Genomic DNA, 21,377 nt, shown 5'->3' on the forward strand with positions numbered 1-21,377 from the left:
AGAGGATCTAGGCTCCTGACTCTGACTCTGCTATTTACTAATCATGTGACTTTGGGCAAGTTATTTCACCACTCTAGGCCTGGTTTTTTTCTCTGTAAAATGAAAGAATTGGACTTGATAACTTTTAAGGTACCTTCCAGCTCTAAACCTTGACTTATACCTTTTCATATATATATTTAATATCTTTTATGTTACATAATTCATCACTAGTAATATGCTGGTATGCTCAGGCCCTTTAAGCATGAATAATAGAAGAAATGTGTGGTTGGAAAGGATGTCAGCAGGTCATGTAGCTGGAGTAAGGGAGTAATAGACAGCATTGGGGCCCCAATGAAATGTGAGAAAAAAAAGAAAAACAGCATTGTGAAAAGCTTCCAGAATATTGAGTAGATTCTCCATGGACAAGAATTATATATGATAAGATCTGAACTGATTTTAATGTGTATGGTTGGAAAGAATTCTAGATTCATCATAACACTAAAATGTACAGCATGTTAAATCTTTTGGGTGTCACTGAAAGTTCAGAACCTTGTAATCAGTCATACACAAGGGGGCAAATTTGTAACCTTGTCTAGGTTGTAAACATATGTTCTTGCTCTGCTACTGTATTATGGAGGGATGGAAGTAGTCAAAGAGCCTAACCTTTCAAGCCTAGTAAAATAGTATCAGAAATGAGATTTGAACCCAGGACTTCTGACTCCAGAGTCAATCCTTCCCCCCTTCCCCAATATAACACTGCTCTCCAATTAATTAGCCCTTGGCCTTGTTTCCTAGTTTATAAAAACGAGTCTAGATTATTTCAAATATCCTTTGAAGTTATAACTTTCTGTGTTTTAAGGTCCCTTCCAGCTCCAACCAACCATGATTCTGTGACTGTCTCCCAGAGGCCTCAAGTCTGTCGTTGTCACAAAAGGGAGCCGACTACTACCACATAAACACATCCTTGCAGATATGCCTCTAGCTTTAAAAATATCAGGCACATTCCCGTTTTCCTAGAAAGATCATGGGAGATTCTCCAGGGTATAGGCTCAAATGACCTGATTTCCTTTCCCACTCCCTGGTGGTTCTGTAAGATCTTCCACCTGGGAAACCTATCCAGGAGTGGGAGACCTACAGAGTTTGAGTCTGACTCTAGCGTGGGGGCGTGAGCAGGTGCTTTTTCCTACCTGCTGCCGCTGTAGGAAGCTCCTGGTGCTCACAGGGAGCTACCTGGAGCGGGGTTAGGGGAAATCCCGGGAATGTTATCAACTATGGGGACCCCGTGGAATTTTCAAGCCAGTGAAGGCACAAGTAGATGATGCCTTTCATTCAGGTGTCTGACTACAGCTTTCAAGAGAAGGATCTGTTTGCAGAGAATGTCAGAAACTGAGTTTCGGATTCCTGCATATGTCTATTTCCCTAACTTTACTGTATTAATTCCTGGAGGAAAATGCCCATTTCTTCTATTTCGTTTCCATGAATGAAAAATGAAAATACTGGCACATGGCAGGCCCTGAACAGAGATCTTAAGTCTCGCTGTCTTGAGCTGGGCGTAACCTAGTTTGGGAGAAGTGCCGGACTCGGGGTTCAGATCCCTCCTAACAATGCTTGCCCCAGGTTCTACCCGGGCGGATCGCTGAACCTCAGCAGCTAAGCTCGCCCCTCACTAAAACTGGGGTAACTCATCCCGGCCGCTTCCCAGGGCCGTTCAGAGGGCAGCACAGCTCGAAGGGTTTCCCTACTCTCCCTCTTTCCCCCGCGCCGCGGACGCGCCCTCTCCGCCCGGCCTCGGCCAGCCCGAAGGGGGCGGGGTCACTTGGGTCCAAAACAAGTTCCCGGAGGTGCCGCGGCGGGCGCGCGGACAGGTGGGGGGCGGGGCACGCGCGGGGGCGGGGCCGGAAGCTTTAAAGAGACCGCGGGCCGTGACCCGGGAGCCAGAATCGCCGGAGGTTGCGGTAGGGGTAGCAGCGGCGGCGACATCATGTCCCTGTCGGCGGGGGGCCGGGGCCTGGGGGCCGCATGGTCCCCGACGCACGTTCAGGTGACGGTGCTGCAGGCCCGGGGTCTTCGGGCCAAGGGCCCTGGCGGCACCAGCGACGCGTACGCGCTGATCCAGGTGGGCAAGGAGAAGTACGCGACCTCGGTGTCGGAGCGCAGCCTGGGCGCGCCGGTGTGGAGGGAGGAGGCCACCTTCGAGCTGCCGCCGCTGGGGCTGCCCGCCGTGCCCGGGAATGCCGCCACCCTGCAGCTCACCGTGCTGCACCGCGCCTTGCTTGGCCTCGACAAGTTTCTCGGTCGAGCCGAAGTGGACCTTCGCGAGCTGCACCGGGACCAGGGCCGACGGAAAACCCAGTGCGTGCGCGCGAGGCGTCGGGGAAGGGGGCGTTCAGGGGGAGGGGCTCCTGTGGGGGGAGGGGCTGGGCCCCGGGAGGCGGAGGGGAGGGACTGTTGGAGATGTGGGGTGCTGCTCTGGGGGGGTGGGGAGGCCCGCAGAGGAGAGGGGAGCGCTCAGTGGGAGAGATGGAGAATCAGAGGGGAAAGTGGCAGGGGGCTCAGAAGAAAGAAGAGAAGGGAATGATGGTTGGGGAGACCGAGGAAGGAGAGGTCATTTAGGATTGGGAGGGGGAGGGGGAAAGGTGTGGCTGGTCGGGGGAAAGGAAGGGAGAAGACCTTAAGAACAGAGAAAAGAGGCAGTGGGGAGGGGACAGGGAAGGGCCCCTTTAGGGGAAATGTGGAAATTGTGGACGGAGGGGGTAAAGAGATTGGTAAAGGAAAATGAGGATGGTTATTTCTGCCCTTTGGGGGTCGTGGGGACGTGCTTTGCAAAAAGGGGGAAAATCATTTGCGAAAATAGCCATAAAACTGTATTTTTATCCTTTGTTAGGGGAAAAAAGCTTGTTATGACTTGATAGCCAAACAACATATAGAATGGTATGGAAGTGAAATTTATGCATCATGCTCTTTCCCCTTCCATCCCTGCGACAGAATGAGTTGTTGGAGTTTTTATTAATAAAGGGTATCACGTATAGGTCAATCAATGATTGATTAGTAATTGTGTTGTATCTACTGGGTGTATGATGCTGAAACGAGGAACTTTGAGCTAAGGATGGGCAGAAGTGAATCAGAACTTGTCCTTCCTTGGACGAGAGCCTAAAAGGGATCCCGAATCCAGAAAGCAGAAATGACTTACAGGTTAAAGAACACACATATCTGGGCAGTGTCCTAGAATAGGCTGAGTGGGTGGAAAACCAAAGGCAAAGGAAATGGAAGGTGACCTGTCGTGGTTAGCAGATATAGGATAATAAGGGGAGAGAAAAGAACAAGTAGATTTAGAAGAAAAATTAGGAATAGTTTGGTACTTTTTAGAGTAAAGAGATGTTAGCTTCTAGTTATCTTTGATGCAGTATTTCTGGAGATTTCTTGAGTAATAGGTCGAAGGCCAGTCATTAGCAAAATTCTCAAATAGTTGATTGTTTGCTTTTGGCACTTTTCTCTCCCTGGACTTTTTCTTACTCCCAAATCAGAAGTCTAGTGTACTTATCTGGGCAGATCTCATCTCCCAGGAAAAAGGTGAAAAATTAGTCAGCATTAAGGTGTTTGGGACAGAATTGATTACTAGTTTGGACTGAATTCATATCAAGAACTAGCTTATGCTAGTTGGGGAAGATATTTTGAAGGAAAGGACAGGGACCCTCTGGGTGCTATAGAAATGTCATATAAGGCAGAGGTCAAACACATAGCTAGTTCTAGTTGCTAGAGTGTGGCCAGAATCAGATTTAAATGTAATTGAGAAATATTTACCAAGATAAGTACTAATACAGTAAAACAGATAATATTACATTTTCAGCTGTATATGGGTCATAGGGAAAGAATCCTTGTTATTTGTTTATATTTAGGTATTGTTTAGTGGCCTGTGTTTGTATTTGTTTTTCACACCACTGATCTAAAGGAGGAATCAAAAGAGCATAGCCCTGAATCCGAGGACTTTGGTTCAAATATTGCCCACTATGTGTATGACTTTGGGCAAGTCATTTTTGTTATTTACGGTCGTGTCTGGCTCTTTGTGTGGCCAATTGGAATTTTCTTGGTAAAGATACTGGAGTGATTTGCCTTTTCTTTTTCAGTTCATTTTACAGATGAGGAAACTGAGGCAAGCCAGGAGTGATTTGCCCCCAGGGTCATGAAGCTATTAAGTGTCTGAGACTGAATTTGAACTCATGAAGATGAGTCTTCCTGACTCCAGCATTTCCTCTTTTGTAAAATGAGAGGGTTGGATTAAGTAGCTACTGAGGTCCTTCCCATTTTTAGTTGTATCATTTAGTTGGATCAACTAAAGGTCTAGCCATAGCAGAGAAAGGTATCAGCTAAAAGGATTAGCTCCAAGTTGGGCCTCAAATGATGATGTATTTCTGTTCAGTATGCAATAGCACTACCCAGGCTGTATCTATTCACCCATACTAACGAGTTGTGCAGACCTTACTGAACCCAAGTAAGCCAGTGAGCAGAAGATTTTTATAACTGGGCACAGCTCATCCTGGCTGCCAGGGCCCTGTGGCAGCAGGTATTTTCAGTTCAACCTTACTTGAAACTACAGAGGGTTGCTTTGTTCTTTGAAGGCCTATGTACCCGTTTTACTGTTCTGATAAGAAGTTCTCTCAAATACATAACCCCACCCAGCAGAAAATGCCACAGGGTATGGGCAGCTATGAGGATACTCCTTTGGGCAGCTCCACTCCTTCATACATTCCAGGGGAGGGAACGGACTGCTGGCCAAAAGAACCTGTGCAGTCCCATGACTTAAGAAATATCCCAGCCAGGTAGACATAGATCCTTATTTAAGACTTTCCAGAGGCTCATTAAGGGACTGATGCTACTTCCTTCTCTTGTTTCCCCTACTTTTTTTTCTTTGAAAGCTAAAAAAAAAAAAAAGAAAAACAGGGTTTTTTTAAAGCCCTTTCTAATATTGTAAAGATTTTTGAGGGAGTGTCTTATGGGATCAGCTTTTATAAGGTAGATGATGAGCTCTGACTTTCATTAAAGAAGTAGAGAATGTTCTATGAGTCTGATAAAATTTTTCAGACAGGACTACATTTTGACCTTCTCTTCAGTCTGTTTTCTTCCTGGGATAAGGGGATAATAGCTTTATACCAGCTGTATGTTACTTGCATGAATTTTTTATCCATTTGAAAGATAAGGTGCCTCTCTCTGGTTTGGGCAGGGGCCTGGAATCTTAGCTTCCCGGGTCTGGTTCCAGCTTTGGCACTGACTCATTCTGGGGCTTTAGGCAACTTAGTCTCTGGACGCCCAAGTTTCCCTGTTTATAAATTGGGATGTTGTCAGACTTAATTGATGTTTATAAGACACTATTAGGTCCTTGGATTAATGGAACAATTGTATAGATCAGCAAGGTACAGTAGCTGTTCTGTATGTCAGAAAGGGAATGAGGACCTTTTAAAGAGAAATACTTTGTGCCTTTTTTTAGTCAAGTTTTGTTTTGCTAACTTCCAGTTTTTCTGGCCCTCTTGGTTATTTGGCTTGATTCTGCCAGATTGGACTAAATGGATTATGTTCCTGTATAAATTGATGAAACTGCCAGTTTCTGGTCTGTTGGGTGAAACAAGCACATGTCAGGAACTTTTCCAAGTGTTGGTGACAACATGCCACTTCTGTCCTACAAGTTAATTTTTTGGAATGCATCCTTCTGAAAAGCTTTGCTATACTAACAACACAGATCTAGAGATCTGATAAGCAGTATTTCACTAAGAAACACAGAAGTTGAAGAGAGCAAAAATGGATTGGTTTAGGAAATTAGGGAAGTTGTTTGAACTAATTATTCAGGCAGTTAGAAGAACAAAGAAACTCAAATTCCAGTCTATAAAATCTTAGAGTCTTAAATTCTAGGAATATTACTTTAAAAGTGAGATCAGTAAGTTGTTATTGAAGAGACTGACTTAGCATCCTTTCAGAAAGGATTAATTTTGGGGCGGCCAGGTGGCTCAGCAAGTAAGAGCACCGGCTCCAGTGTCGGGATGACCTGGATCAAATCAGGGCTCAGATACTTAGCACCACACCCAGAAATAACTGGTAACCTTGCCGTGTAATCTTGAGCAAGTTATTTAACCCCGATTGCTTTAAAAAAAAAAAAAAGGATTAATTTTTATAGAGAATCTTCATCACTTGAAAAGACCTGTGATGTCATCAGAATGGGCACTCTCTGTACCTCTTTCCTTGCCCTCTCTTTAATAATGGTTTCATTTGTAGTTGTAGCCAAAAATTTCATCACTTAGTAGCCAACCTTTTGGTGATGAACCTCTGGGTACTTAGCTAGACTGGTTCTCTGATCAACATTCACATTCTCTCTGTTGCATAAGTGAAAACACTTTGCAAACCTTAAAGTGCTATATAAGTAAATGCCAGCTGTTATTGCCACTGCTGAACCTGTACTCAGTCCATCTTGGTATCAGACATGGCAGACATTATGCCATGCTGGCATAGCATTTGAGGATTAATGGAAGTTTCTAGGAAAAAGGGGAAGAAAAATAAATTTAGGTTCAGATATTGTAAACTCAGGGTGTCACTTTTATAAATGTGCTAATGTTCCAAATAGCTCTTCTCTCAATCATGTTTTTTTTGTTGTTGTTGTTTTTAGCATCATGGGAAATAAAACTTACTGATACTTATCTTTTATTGTCTTTGTTTATGACAGAATCGATCAAGTTCACAATAGAAATGGTAGCTAACTGACATTTGAAAAAAACAAAATGGAATTGACATGCACATATATACATTATTTATATGTTGACATATAAAAAGACTTAAATTTTAAGGACAGACCAACTTCATTTTGGGGCCAGAATATTAGATGGAGTCTGGCTTGCAAATATATAGCCAGTAAAGGCATAGGCTTTTACTGGACCTCTAAATAAATAGGAGTTTTCAAAGCAGCCTAGATGCTGGAATATGCTATCCTGGAGACTCACCCATAAAATTTGGTTATTTTTAATATTACATGGGAGTGTGTTTAATTTTTGTATCACATAACTTTGTATAATGTAAACTCAAAGTCCATAAGAAAGTTAACAAAAATACTATTTTGTGTATTAGCTCCCCTCTCTGAGGTTAAGTTAAAACCACCAGGTTCATTTTGCCAAAGGAAATTTATTAGGGAATCATGTGAATGATGGTGAGCAGTTTTTCTGTTTCTGCTGAGATCAAAACTAACAGAAATGAACTAAAATTGTAACTGAAGGGATTTAGACATTAATCCTAGGGGCTAGACATTAGGAATAATTCACACTGTCAGAGTTTGATAGGATTTAGAGCTGTAAGGAAATTTAGGGCTTATTTAGTCCAATCCCTTCCTGCCCTTCCCCCAACTAAAATATTTGTTTGGGAAGCCTGAAATTTGTATCTCTGCCTCTGGTACAGAGTTTTGAGAATCATTTTACTGTGACTCATTAAAAAAATTTTTTTTGGCTGTTTCCCAGAGTGAGTATCATAGATTTAGAGCTCCAAAGTACTTTAGAGGTCATCTAGTCTGACTATCTCATTAAAAAAAGTTATTGATAGCTTTTTGCTTTTATAACATCTATATTTCTCTTCCTCCCAGGGAGCCATCCATTATAACAAATAATGTCCTACATTATATATAATGTTCCACACCCATAATCCCTCTACTTTGCAAAGGTGCCTTCCCATCTCCTCTCTGGGTTCAGGCTTGGCCATTATAGTTTCATAGCATTGTTTAATTTGCTTTGTTGACCTTTCCACTTGGATTGCCATCATTATGTATATTTTCTTGGGTCTTTGTACTTTATCAGCCCTTAATATATCAAGTCTTCTCCTACTTCTCTGTATTCATCATATTTATTACTTCTTACTCAGCAGTAACATCCCATTCCATTCCATTCCAATACCACAACTTGTTTAGCCAATCTCCAGTTTTATTTTCCAAATCCCTTTATTTTACCGATGTGGGAATAGGTCCCTTGAGGGAAGTAACTCGTCCAGGGTCACACAGATGGTAGTTAGATATTAAGGCCTAGTCATCAGTTTATGAATTGAGCACTTCCTCCCCTACCTCTCACCCTGCTCCTCCTACCTAACCTTTCACTCTGGGAAGCTGGAGTTGCCTCTGGGGAACTTAAAAAAAAAAAAAGGTAAGTAGGTATCTTTCCTGTGTTAGTTCTGCCTGGAGACACAAAATTAGTTGACCCTAAGAATCTGATTAAAAATGTTAACAATCAGTATATGCTTAACAGGCTTTGTTTATATGTAATTACCTTTTATAGCATGTCAGCAAATCAGAGTTAATGTTATTGTTTTAAAATTAGGTTCTTTTTTCTCTGTCTACCTTTTTTCTTGACAGATCTCCCCTGATAACTCTGAACCTTACTGGAAAACTTAATGTTCTCACTCCTCCAGAGAACCTCCCCTTTCTGTGTGCTAAGGGTAGTTCTGAGTAGGTATGTGACAAACAGCCCCAAACTAGAGACGACAAGCCAGAGTGAGGTGATTAAGAAGGCCAAGTGTGTCTGAGAGCAGTTGCTTTGGTGAAAATGAAAGAAATTTCTTGATTTTAATGTACTTGCTTACTTATTTGTAATGAATTAATTCACTTTTAAGGTATCTATTCCCCATTGGGAGAGTTGCTACTGCTTCCCCCCCCCCCCTTTTTTTCTTACTTTAACAAAGGGGTAAAGAATGACATAATGAAAGCTTGGTATTGAAAGTGAACCAGGTTCCAGCTATCTTTTCCCAAAATAGTCAAGGAGTAATAAAATGAGCTCCCTATCACAAAAGAAAACTTTGTCAAAGTTACACCTGTGAGTCTGTTGTTGGAATGAATCAGTAGGTGGATACCATCGAAACCATTTTTAAAAGTGTTTAGTGTATAAGTGTAAGTCATTTCTTTGTTTTGTAATAGTATACTGGTGTTTCCGCACTGGTCAGATTCCTTCTGCAGCTGATGAAAATGCTTGTTTTAAGTGACAGGGTTGAACACTGCATTAATAATATATAAACAAATATACTTTTATGTTAATAAAAACAAAATTTTGGAGACAATTAGCAATTCATTTGATGGGCTTTTTGGCCAAATTACAAAAGACTGTTTTACTGCCTTAAAGATTTGAATGTTCTTGTTCACAGTTTTCATTTTAATTCACTTTGCTTTAGTTTTATGTCCAAATCATTTGCAAAGATTGGTGAAATTATAATTAACTTTAACGGAAAGAGAATTTTATAAGTGTGATTATTAAACTTCTACAAGGAATCTTTGCAGATAGATTAAAAACAATGTGAATGCTAAGATTGTCATTAACCCATATTGGATATCATCAGATCATCCAGATTCAGAGCTGAAAAGATCATCTACTCCAACCACCTCATTTAGAAGTGAAGACACAGATCTCAAAAGAGGGGAAGTAATTTGCCCAAAGTCACACAGGTGTGATAACAGCTATGATTCAAACCTAGCTCCTTTGATTCTGTATCTGCCTATCCCCGTTTGTACCCTTCTTTGCTTTAAGTGATAGCATTCCTCTGTTCCTACATCACCAAACTCTTGTTTCTATCAGAGTTTTGAATTTCAGTCTTTATGTATTCTGGAATGTAATACCTAACCCCCTAATAATCCTTATCCTTGGGGCGGCCAGGTAGCACAGTGAGTAAGAGCACCAGCCCCAGTGTCGGGATGACTTGGGGACTGAATCTGGGCTCAGACACTTAGCACCCACCCAGAAACACCTGGCTGTGTAACCTTGAGCAAGTTACTTAACCCCAATTGCTTTAAAAAAAATAATAATCCTTATCCTTCCCACCTCCAGATGACAATCCGATACTAGCTCAACCCTGGGAGTATTATGGATTTCTAAAGCTGAATGTGCATCCCTTATTGAACAGTCTTAGAACATTAGGATCGCCCTTCCTTTCCAGACTTTCAGGTTGAGCCTTAAGAACCATCTAGTTCTCTGAGAGATCTTACAGATGGGGAAAGACTGAGGAGGTGGCATCAAGTACACTAGATGTGCTCAGATCAGAGTAAATGACCAGCCAACGCATCAAGAGTATTCTAAAATCATTTAACCTGGGGTTTATTTTGTGTGTGTGTGTGTGTGGGGGGTGTTCTTCCTTTATTGTAGGCCTTGGAGAGATGTTTCCCTGATTGAATTTTTACAAGGACACTTTGTTTTATTACAGTTGTTTCCAGAGGGTTTATAGTTAAAACTTGTTAGCTGTCAATTTTCTATGTCTTTGTATGGTTTTTGCTATTTATGCTTTTGCTTAACATCAAAGGAACAAGTGAAGCCCAGCCTCTTTAGCTACTAATGAGAGTAAAGAATTCCTTTCCTGCAGAGGGGGAGCCTGTTGGTAATCCCTTTGGGAGCAGTCTGGGGATTCAGTATCCTGGGAGGCCCAGTGGGACACACTAAGGAATGAGCCTGTTTTGGCAAATAAAATAATTTTGGTAATTTAATATACTGTTGTCTTTTCCTGAGGTAGTAGTTTGAAAGGGAAAGCTGTGAAGACAGTTATAGGAAATTCCAGAAAATATTTCTTGAGCTGCAGTACACTTTGTTTTTTGAATATTTCTTTTAAAAGCCATATACCTTTTAAAACAAGCCATGTTCCCTTAGGAGAACAACAAAAATCTTCCTGCAAGACTGTCTAAGGAGACCTCCTTGTTATCATGAAGTTTGGGAGAACCTGAATGATAAAAGCCAATATTATTCTTGTTCCCAATATTACCAAAGATCTTAGAATACTAAATTCAGTGGGGTTTTGTATTAGTTTTCTATTAAATTTGTCATGTAGGTCACCAAAATGAATCTTTCCCACCAACTTTTTATTAAGTACTATATTTTCCCCCTGGATCTGAACCTATAATTTAAGAAGTATGGGGAACATGAAGATTTGAACACCCTCCACTGACGAAGTTCATTGGTAACATGTAGCTGTAGAGAATTCACTGGAACACTGAAAAGGTTGAATAATCCTTGCTCAGGTTCACATAGCCACTTTGGTAACAGGCAGGGCTTGAATCTAGGTCTTCCAAACTCACAGGCTGACCTGTATCTTATGTGGGACCCTGCCTCTCTCTGAGTGCTAACATTTTGGGATTTTAAGAACAGCACCCTTACCAATCATCTTGTCCTCATTGTACAGTTAGGATATGAAGTTCCAGAGAGGTAAAATAAAGTGGGAGAGGCCACATAAGTGAAAAGTGGTAGAGCCAGGTCTTCTGTTTTTTTGCATAGCAGTTGAAATTTAGGATAAGTCATTGGCTCTGTCTGTGCCCTCATTCATCAGACTTTCTGACACATTCCAAATAAAATAAGATTTAATGCCTCAGGTGGTGGCCATCTTTGGTGTCTGTGGGACAGAGAGGTAATTTTTCTTCGGGATGAGTGCATTCCCTGTTTCCTCCACTTGCTGTTTGATTTAGATAGACAGTAGACATTTTATTTTCCCCATTTTTAAATTCCCCAGCATTGCAAGACTGTCCCACTGGACCTAAATTATCCTTAAGACCACCTTGAGTGAATAAATATCCATTCAACAGCACCCAATGCACTTAAGATTGCTGTGTAAGATCTGACAGTCCAGTACTAGCATCAATAATCTCTGGGGTTGGTATTTAGTTTCAATATGCACACCAAGTGAATGTTGGCAGGAGTGGTGTGGGTATCCATTGCTTCCACTTAAGACCATGGGTGAAGTAGTTGAGTCCTCTTTTCCTCACATGATCTGCTGCCAGAATTCCCTCACAAAATTTCGGATCAACACTCCTGTTCTACCTACTGCCTTGGATTGTTGTAAGGGTCAAATGTAGGTAAAAGCTGTTTGAAAATAAGTACTCTAGGGGCTGCTAGGTGGTGCAGTGAATAGAGTGCTGACACTGGAGTCAGGAGGACCAGAGTTCAAATCTGGCTTCAGAAACTTAACACTTAATAGCCATGTGACCTTGGATAAGTAAGTCACTTAACCCCAATTGCCTCCCAAAAAGCAAAAAAAAAAAAAAAAAGAAAGAAAAGTACTATACAAATTTAAGGGGGTGTTATTATTGTGATGTGACTTTATTTAATGGATATTCAGGAAAATCTTAAATATAGAGAGTTTCATTAGCTTTAACTTTGGAGGGGGCTTAATTCTCAAGTATGAAAATCCTGGGCTGATTTGTAGGCTTGACTTCTCTGTTAAATTATGAGACTTGGAAAGAGCTGCAATCCAAGTATTTTTAGATGCCTCCGAGCCTCTCTCCCCATTTAAATAAATAGTAACATCTGACACCCAGTATTTGCAGAGAATCAGGAGCAAACACTGCTGGGCGCTGCTACTTTTCTTTCCTTTTTTTGGAGGTGCCTTCCTGGCAATGTCCATTCTGCATTTCAGAAAAGATAATCTTTTGTTTCCCTGTCAGTCATCTGGAAGCAGTAGAATAGAACAGAATCCCCCTTGAGAGATCCTCAGTTGTCCCATTTCATACTGAGGCCCTTCTGTCCTCTGCTCCAAGACAAAAGATATTACCAAGTAGGCCTGGGTTTGCTCTGATGTTCTTGAAATCTAAGACTCTTAACAAGGCTAGAGATGATGGCCTTCCTCTAGATTGGTGAAGGAAAATATCCTGAAACTCTTTTAAAGCGGGTACCACTCCATCTTGCTGTCCTGGCCTCTTTCCCCCACACTCCCCCTGGAAAATGAAACATGTTACATGCCAAGTAACCATTCACCTTTAAAATAGCATTTTTCAGGGCAGCAATAGTTTGGTTCAGTATTTAGGAGTTTCACAAGCAGAAGTGCACATGGACTTTCTTGCTGAATAGGTTAAACCCTTCCCCAGGGATTACTCATTACCTTCTTGAGCAACCCAGCCCAGTGCTTGCTCCTTCTTCTGTGGGATGATCATCTCTAAATCCACTTTTAGACATTTAATGGGCTCTTTGTAAAGCTTCAGCTGGGCTGCCTCGAATCTTTTTTGCAGTCTCCTTTCCACTTTTCTCAGAGCAATACTGTTGTTGTGTCTCCTTCTTTCCCAAGCATCTGCTAAACCTCAGATACTTTTAAAATTAACTTTTGTTTTATTTTCCTTATTTATAAATTAACAAGCATTTATATTCCTCTCCCCATTAAAAGAAAACAGAGCAAAATTCTTGCATTGGAGGGTTGACTATTTCTTAATTCCTTGAAACTTGTTGATCAATTTCATATGGTACCAATTAGTTTGCTTTGCATTTTTCAAAAAAACCAAAATCTGTAGGGAGTTGTAGTGTCTTCAGAACCAAATGACATTGACAAAGTAAAACAAATTAATATGTGTTAAAAGCCTCTTCTGCATGCTCACCATTTGCTTAACACAGTGCCTGGCATATAGGAGATACATGATAACCGCTTGCTGACTGATTGACATCCATTGCTTTCTTTTAAATTAAAATTCAGATTTTTTTTTTTAGTCGGCTAAAATAATACTTTTCTTTTTTTTTCTTATTGAGAAACCCTGTTACAAACATGTATTGTCAAAGCAATTCTGCATTGGGAATACACTAAAAGATTCATTCATTGCCTTTTTTGTTACATATTTATGTGGCATGGTTCAGTAAAGACTAGATAGGGAGTTAGTTTTAGGAAATGATTACCCCTTCCTAAATATCATTAATGAGTTTTGTGAAAACACAACTTTAAAATAAATTACTTTAGAAGAAACTAAGTTCCTGGTCCACAGGGACAGTTTCTTTGGAGTGGGGTGTGTGTGTAAGGGTGTTTTAGGGTTGGGGTACAGATAGGGTCTGAACTTGTGATTTATTCCCTATAGGGAATTCCCAGTGAAGAGACTTTCTCTCTCCAATGCAGAGCTGTAACTGTTCTGCAATTTGTGGTTTTAAAGCAGTTCTTAGAACTTTTTTGTTGTTGTTACGGACTCTTATGGTAATCAGTTGAAGCAAAAAGTTTTTATGTATATAAAATATAAAAGATTACAAAGGAAATAAATTATATTGAAATGTAGTTATCAAAATAATTTTTTTAAATGTTCACAGACCCCAGATTTAAGAACCCTTGTTTTAAAACGTTGCCTAGGACACTGGGGATACTTGCTCAGGATCATACAAGCAGTATATATGTCAGGAGTGGGACTGGAGCCTAGACCCTTGTAGAATCAGAAGACTGCTCTTTATCCACTTGATGGTGTTGCTTCCCAGAGGCAGTGATAGACATGAGAAATGTGTTTCTTAGCAGCCAAAATTAGATCATAAAACATTAAGATAGGAGGTGAGGGGACAGACAGATGAAATAAGATATGCCTGGCTTAGTTTTCAGCTGTAGTGCTTTTTCTCTCAAATTAGCTTGTATACTTTATACTTATTTGCATTTATTCTCTTTATATTTATGCTGTATGTATTTATATATCCTTATCTCTCCTATTAGTTAGTAGGCTCCTTGAGAGCAGTAATCATGCCAATCATTCTATTTGTATCATTCATCCTGTATTGGATATAGTATTCATGCTACGGTAGTTGATCATAGATTGATTGATTGACTGGGCTAGGAACTCTTAGGAGAGGTACTATTCTTGGGCCTACTTAACCATTTTTTTGATTGGTTGAATTTACCAATTAAAGGACAGATAGGTACTTTTGGAACAAGTGAAGGGGACAGCCACAGAGTGAAGTTTTAGTTCATTTCAGCAAGTGCCTCTGAAAATTGCCTACTGTGGGCAATATACTTGTTAAATTCTTCTGGGAATAGAAAGACAAAGAAAAACAGTCCTGCTCTCAAGGACCTGTATTCTACTGGGAAAATAAAACAGGTAAACAGATAAGTAAATACAATATAATTTGTTGAGTAGAATGTACAGGGAAGGCTTCTGAGTGGCATATGAATGAGGCTTTGAAGGTTAGGGATTCAGAGAGGAAGATGGGAGGAGGGAGTGAATTCTGGGTATGAGGGACTGAAAGAATCAACAGATTTGTGGTTAGGTTGTATTGATATAATTATCACAAGATAACATTGAGTATTATGTGGGATATGCTTGTATTAACATTTTAAATTTTCTTTCAAGGGAGCAGTTGTAGATCTGTTAAGATGCGTTCTAAAACATTCAGACATTTCATTGTCTCACTCTTGTTTTTTTTCTGTGTTCTGCCATTGTCTCATAACCAAATCAGAGAGAACTGGATTTGGTAGCTATAGACTTGTAGTCCTGAAAATGGGGTGTTTTTTAGGGATTGGTGTTAGAAACTTAGAGTTCTTTATTTAATAATGACTTTTGCAAGTAAAAAAGCAGGCTTTTGGGGTAAACTTAAACCCACAATGAGTTTGTGGGTAGGTAGGGTCCAAATCAATTGACCAAAAGTGTAAGGCACCTACTGTGTACAAAGTGCTTGCTTACTTTGGGTTGATGTTAGAGGTGCAGGCTGAGGGGCTGGCTGGTGCATGTGGTGTATCATGTTCTCAACACCAAAAAAGTGTACTCTGTATGGTCTGAGAAGTTTTATTAATGACTTTGAGTCAGGAAAGACTTAACGGCTCAGGGGGCATTTGAGTTGGACTTTAAAGAATCCAGAGACATTCACTTGATTAAGAGAAGGAGGAAGCACATTCTAAGGATAGGAAGGTAATGGGCTAAGGCTTGGAGGAGGGATCGTGGTGGATGTATTTTGGGGGCAGAGTACAATCAAGTTTGGTTAGAGTAAAGTGCATAAAGTAAGACTAGAAAGGTAAAGGTACTTCCATGTTGTGGAGGGCCTTGAATGCCAGGGAAAAGAGTTCAAACTTGTCTCAGTCGACTGTGAAGAAGATTTTCTTGGGGGGAAGGGGGTAGCATCTTCAGATTCTCTGTGTTAGGAAGATTCATCTGGTGGCATGAAGAGGGAGAGCATGGAGCTAGAAAAACACATTAGGAAACTATTGCAAGAGTCCAGGTGGGTGGTAATGAAGGCCTGTACTGGGGCGGTGGCAGTGGCAGTGTCATAGAACACAGGGTACAGCTGAATGAGTGTGAGAGACATTGGGGTTGGTTAGAGCAGTCTGCATTCCAGGTCACAGGTGATGATGGCCAGTAACAAAACTTGCTCAGCTGCATACCTTTTCTTAGGCTTTTAATCACACTTTTTATGGATTTCAAAAATCTCCACTTTGCGTTTCTTCTTAGAGTCTGTCAAAAAGTGCCTACTAAGTGCAGCATTAACTGAACACTGGAGAGACCAGTGAGAGACAAATGACCCCCCCAGTTGGAAGGGTGCGTGCTCTGAGAGGGGTGGGGGGGGGTGAGACTACTTATAAATAACTAGGAACATAGAAGGTATATTCAGAGTGATGGGAGGTAGTCTGAGAGGAGAACATACTTTTTACTTCTTTTTATCCCTTAAGGTTAAAACAGGGATGCAGTGTTTCATCATTTTTCCCAGATGGGATGAATCTCTTTCAGAGCCTGCCTCTACGTATCTCACTCTAGCTCTCCTGAGCTTAACCAACACTCCCCCAAAAGAACATTCCCATATACAGAGTAAGAGAGAAAAATAAGATTATATGTGGAAATTACGAATCCCTATTATGTACAACTTTAAAAAAATAGTGAATTTAACGTGTTACTTTCAAAGCTATCCTATGTATCTGCTTTTCTTCCTGAATGCCTTCACATTTTTTAAATGCTTAAATGACTTTTTTTGGCACTATCAGTACCTTCCCTCTCCTTTCCAACCTGTCCCTCCCCCCCAACTGAAAAATAAAAATATAAACAAAACTCTTATAACCAGTAAGTAGAATCAAGCAAAACAAATCCATGGGCCGTGTCTAAAAATGTTTGTCTTATTCTCAACCTATATCCATCTCTACATCGTTAGTAAGTAGGGGAGGGGTAGTATTTTTTTGGTCCTTTGGAGTCTTGGTTAGTCATTGCATTGATGAGAATTTTTAAATCTTCCAGTGTCTTTCTTTACAGTGCTGTCAAATAAATTTTGTACCTGCTTCTGCTCATTTCAATCTGCATCAGCGCCTACAGGTCTTCCCAGGTTGCATTCAGAGCCCTTTCAAATGTATGACACTTAAAACTAAATGTTTTGTCACTTTTTTTTTCTGGAAAAATGAAGTTCTTAACAGACTGATTTCTTCAGTTCTTCCCACTTACCACCTCAGGTCATAAGCTTCTGTGACACAGAAGTAGATTGCTATGGAGGTTATTGGAGCTACAAACAGGAGGATTAAGATTTCAAATGAAGGAAGCAGGCTGTATGTAAATAACATAAATGAAAGCAAAATGGAGATGTGACTATCCAAGGAACGAGGAAAATCCCTAAAGTTTCTAAGCACAACCAATGAGGATACTTTTTCCTTTATTTCAGAGAGTCTCTCACCTGTTGGAACAGTACCTGATTAGTTGGTCCTACAGCCTTTTTGATAGATTAGGTCAGTCCTGGTGGGGGGGGATGATCATTATAAAGTATCTGTATGTTCTAGCAGTTAGTCTAGAACACGAGGTATTTCTTTTGTTTTACCCAATTATTTTATCTTCATTGTCAGAAGATGTAAGTAATTATTGTAAATGTAACTCTGATTGTGGTGTTTGAAACCTAGAGACTGCTTGCTTTATTTTCCCCAAGTCTCCTTTGGGATGGTTTAAAGAGAAAAAATATTTCTAATGAAAATCTGCCTAAATGAATTTGAGGCATCCTGTCCAGCCCTTTACAGGAATGATTCCTACTGTCTATAGACTAGGGCTCTGAGAATTTGTATTTCCCAATAGCTGAAACCACACTGCCCTTGCTTGTCCACATTTTGACATTTTGGCTAGACTGCACAGAGGAAGGATATCTGGTATCTGTTTTGGGAAATTTTGAGAAGCTCCGTGTCCTAAAGAAAAACAAGAGTCTTTATGTTTCAAATAGACTCATTGCCTGAGAAAAAGTGTGAGGTTTCAATGATACCCCAGAATGATTGAAGTCTTCCCTGAGTGCTAGGGTGTGTCTCCAAGCATGGTTAGTAGAACACTGGGCAGAAAGGGTAGAGACTTCATTTACTCAGTTAACAGTTTCTTCTTATCAGATTTAGAGTTGGAAAGGATTTAGAGGCCCAAGGAGGCCCTCTCATTTTACAAATGAGGACACTAAGTCTGAGAGCCACACATCTAGTCTTGTTTCTAAGGCAGGATGGGAGCTCTGGCCTGCCTGGTTCCAAACCCAGGGCTCTGTCACTGTCACTTCACTGTCCTCTGCCTTTTGTATGCCCATTTGTCTTCGTTCTTCAGCCAGGACAGTTTTTGAGGAGTTAAGAGACCCGTTTTTTGTTTTGAAAGCTGGTGTTTTAAGACTAATTAATTTAAAAATATTTTTTTACCTCATTTTTCTCCCACTTTCCAGGCCTTCAGAGATTTTCATTACTCTAAGGAATCTTCTGTATGTATTTGCAGATCTGTTTTTCCAAGTATAACTTAAAATATAAGTTGGACTCAATTCTAGACAAAGCAGTCATGTTCTGATAAACTAAAAAAAGACTAAGTCTGTTTGTACTCTAAGCAGAGGTTTTATTATTCATAAGAGAAGAGTCTAGTGAATATTTTAAGGAAATACTTGAGATTGAGTGGAATTATTCAGTTCTTTTAAAGTCATGGTAAAGATCATTCCAGTTTCTGGGTTTGTTCTGGCGTAAGACATTTGGACTACTATGGCTGTTGATTTTCCCCCTGCCTTTTAATCTTTGTGGACCTGAGACTTAACACTCATAATGTCTTTGCTTAGGTTGTAAGTTGTAAGTTAATTTCCTTGTGAAGCTAAAGGTTTTTCTAAGATGCATGATTTCTATCAAGGAAAGAAGAAGGAAAAAGACTGGTGGAGAGAAATTGGCATGGAGGCAGGACCTTGTCCTTTGGACCTGGGCAATGGACCCAGCCCTGTTTTCTGAGATAATGAAAGCTTTCTGAATTTACCTAAAAGGATGTAGGAGTAGGAACACTACAACACACCCACACTGTCTTCACATGTTGTTTAGTGTGTGCAGAAGCTTTATTATTGATGGGGGAGGGAAGGGAGAAGTAGCTTAGTGAATGTAAAAAAACCCCAACTAACCACTTGAGATTGAATAGAATTATTTGTGCAGTTGAAGTCATATCAAGGATTGTTCAGGGGTTGTTCCAGCTTGAGACATTTAGCAGGCATTGCTGCTTGTTGATCTTTACAAAATTTTATCTGTGACTAGTGACGTTTATTTGTTTAGACTTCCTGATAGAGAGTGTATTCGATATTGTTCCGTGCTCATACCCTCAATCAGAGGGTATATGCCCAGTGAAGGTTAGTGATGAGGAAAATATCAGTACCAAAAAAAAAAAATTGTGCTTTCTCTTCCTGTTCTTTTTTCCTGTTTTGAAAAACAGTATGCATAGCCTGTTTAAAGGACTGGACTTTTGCAGGATTAACTTCCCTACTATCAGTTTTTCACATCCTCAAACTGACTACCTTCTTAGGTGCTCTTGGCAACTTTGGATCTGGTTATTAGCTGGCACAGAGGTCTGTGAAAATATATTAAAAAAACAATTGATGAGTTTCTCTTCACACTTAGAACAGTGTCGAAGTTTCCGAAACAGACCTCATCTTGGCATTGAGAAATCATACCAGGGATCTGACCCATCTGGCATTAAGTAATTTTCCCTGGGGGAAGATTCCCAAGTGGGTTGTAAGATGTAAACCAACTTTACTAGCATTGTTACCTTTGGAAGGAAGGCCTGTCCCCCATAGCTGATGAGTGGCATTCTTGGAATGCCTGGAGCAACTCTACCTTGCTGTCGAAACCTTTTAAAAGGCCCTCAGTGTGAGAGAGAGGACTTGGGGTAGCTGCAGTAGTACTTCAAAAACAGGCTTAGCAGATACGGCTTTGGAATGTTTGATGACGGTTGTGAGACTCCTTGGGAGGAAGGCTGCACCCGTCCTCCTGTCTCAGACTGCCTGGGTTTCTCCAGCAGGAACTAGGGTGCTAAGGGAGTTGTGTTGTCAGGTCTATTCAGTCATTGGAATGTCTTCTTCATTCACAGGCAGCTTCCCTTTTCAGGGAAGCTTGCAGTTGCTATTTAAAAACAAAATCCAAACCACTAATTCTTCATTATTACCAAAGCTACCATTAGGCACATGATACCTTGGAGAGAAGAGTTTAAATAGTTCAGCTCCTACCTGAAAGAGATGCAAACTCCCTGGCAGGTGTTGAAGGAATGTGTGAAGAGGATATGCCTACAAGGCCTGAATCTGGTATAAAGTGTGAAACCCTTAGTGAAAAATCATCTCTCATCGTTGTCATCATCACATTTCAGTAAATTTAAGTATGCATTGCTTGTTACAGTGGATACTCCTCTCCGAGTCCAGGAGAATTGTACTCATATTCTGTCTCTGGCACAAGCTGGCTATGTGGTGAGAGACCCCTGACCTGAAAAGGAAACACATCTGAAGATTCAAAGTCTTGCCTGCACATTGGTGCCATCAGTGGACAGTGGGTCTATGCAAGGGGCTCTCTACTGATGAATTTAGATGTTTAGATGGAAAATTTTTTTACCAAGACTCTTTTAAATACATCATCTCATTGTACTCACAAACCATCTGTGAGGCAGGCAGAACAGACATTTCTATCCCCGTTTTATGGGTGAGGAAACTGAGCCTCTGAGAGATTGACTTGCCCCAGTACTTGAACTCCAGATATTTTAACTCTATTCCAGGGTGCTTTTTGCTAAATTGCACAGCTTCCTGAAGACAACAGTATAATGAAAATGAAGGCTGTAGTGTAAAACCACAGGTTTCCTAAGTGTCCGCATGGGTAGCCCACCCCATTTTAAGGAGAACCACAGAAAGATTTCATTTAACTGAACTTAATTATAGACTTATAGAACTTAGTTCCATAAAAGACCTTAGAGTTCATTCAATCTAGGGCTTTCCACTGAGACTGAGAAAAGTTAATTGGCTTTGCCCAAGGCAATATTAATTAGAACCCTTGTCTCCTGATATCCAGACTAGGATTCCCTCTACCTCTTTTAGACTTTACCTTAAAAGAAATTTGGTTCCACATTTTTTTTTTATCCATCATGAAATGCTTAAATCTTCTGAAAAAAAAAACTGAAAAAATTAAAATAACAATAAAAATCAAAACAACTGAAAAACTAGGAAAAAAACTGAAAAAAAAATTAACCTGAAAAATTTGACAGATTAAGTTCTAGCCTTGAGTAGAGCAATAGCATTAAGAAAACAACAACAAAACAGACATAAGGGATAAGACTAAGGTTCCTTTCAGCTCTAAAATCCTACAGTTTTATTATCTGAAGATCATCTCACCCAGCTCCTACCTTTTTCAGTTATGTATACAGAAGTCTAGAGGGCCCAAGTGACTTCTCGTAGTAGCAAGCACCCCATCATCCCCAGGGTGGCTGCCAACAC

General features: G+C 40.5%; 1 protein-coding gene across 3 annotated transcripts in view; it reads left to right on the forward strand.

Moving 5' to 3' along the window:
- Positions 1–1,878: 1,878 nt before the first annotated feature.
- RAB11FIP1 (RAB11 family interacting protein 1) overlaps positions 1,879–21,377 on the forward strand; it is a 39,135-nt gene continuing 19,636 nt past the window's right edge. The window contains exon 1 of one of the 3 annotated variants that reach the window (XM_069075919.1): positions 1,879–2,331. In XM_069075919.1, the coding sequence (XP_068932020.1) occupies positions 1,961–2,331 (371 nt within the window). In that variant the 5' untranslated portion in view covers positions 1,879–1,960. The remainder of the gene's footprint in view (positions 2,332–21,377) is intronic. The other 2 variants (XM_069075921.1, XM_069075920.1) reach the window with 2 other exon arrangements.

This window comes from Petaurus breviceps, unplaced genomic scaffold (assembly GCF_028583685.1).
Source record: "Petaurus breviceps papuanus isolate PSGF00001 unplaced genomic scaffold, PetGlider_PUasm1.0 90919, whole genome shotgun sequence".
NCBI classification, from domain to species: Eukaryota; Metazoa; Chordata; class Mammalia; order Diprotodontia; family Petauridae; genus Petaurus; species Petaurus breviceps.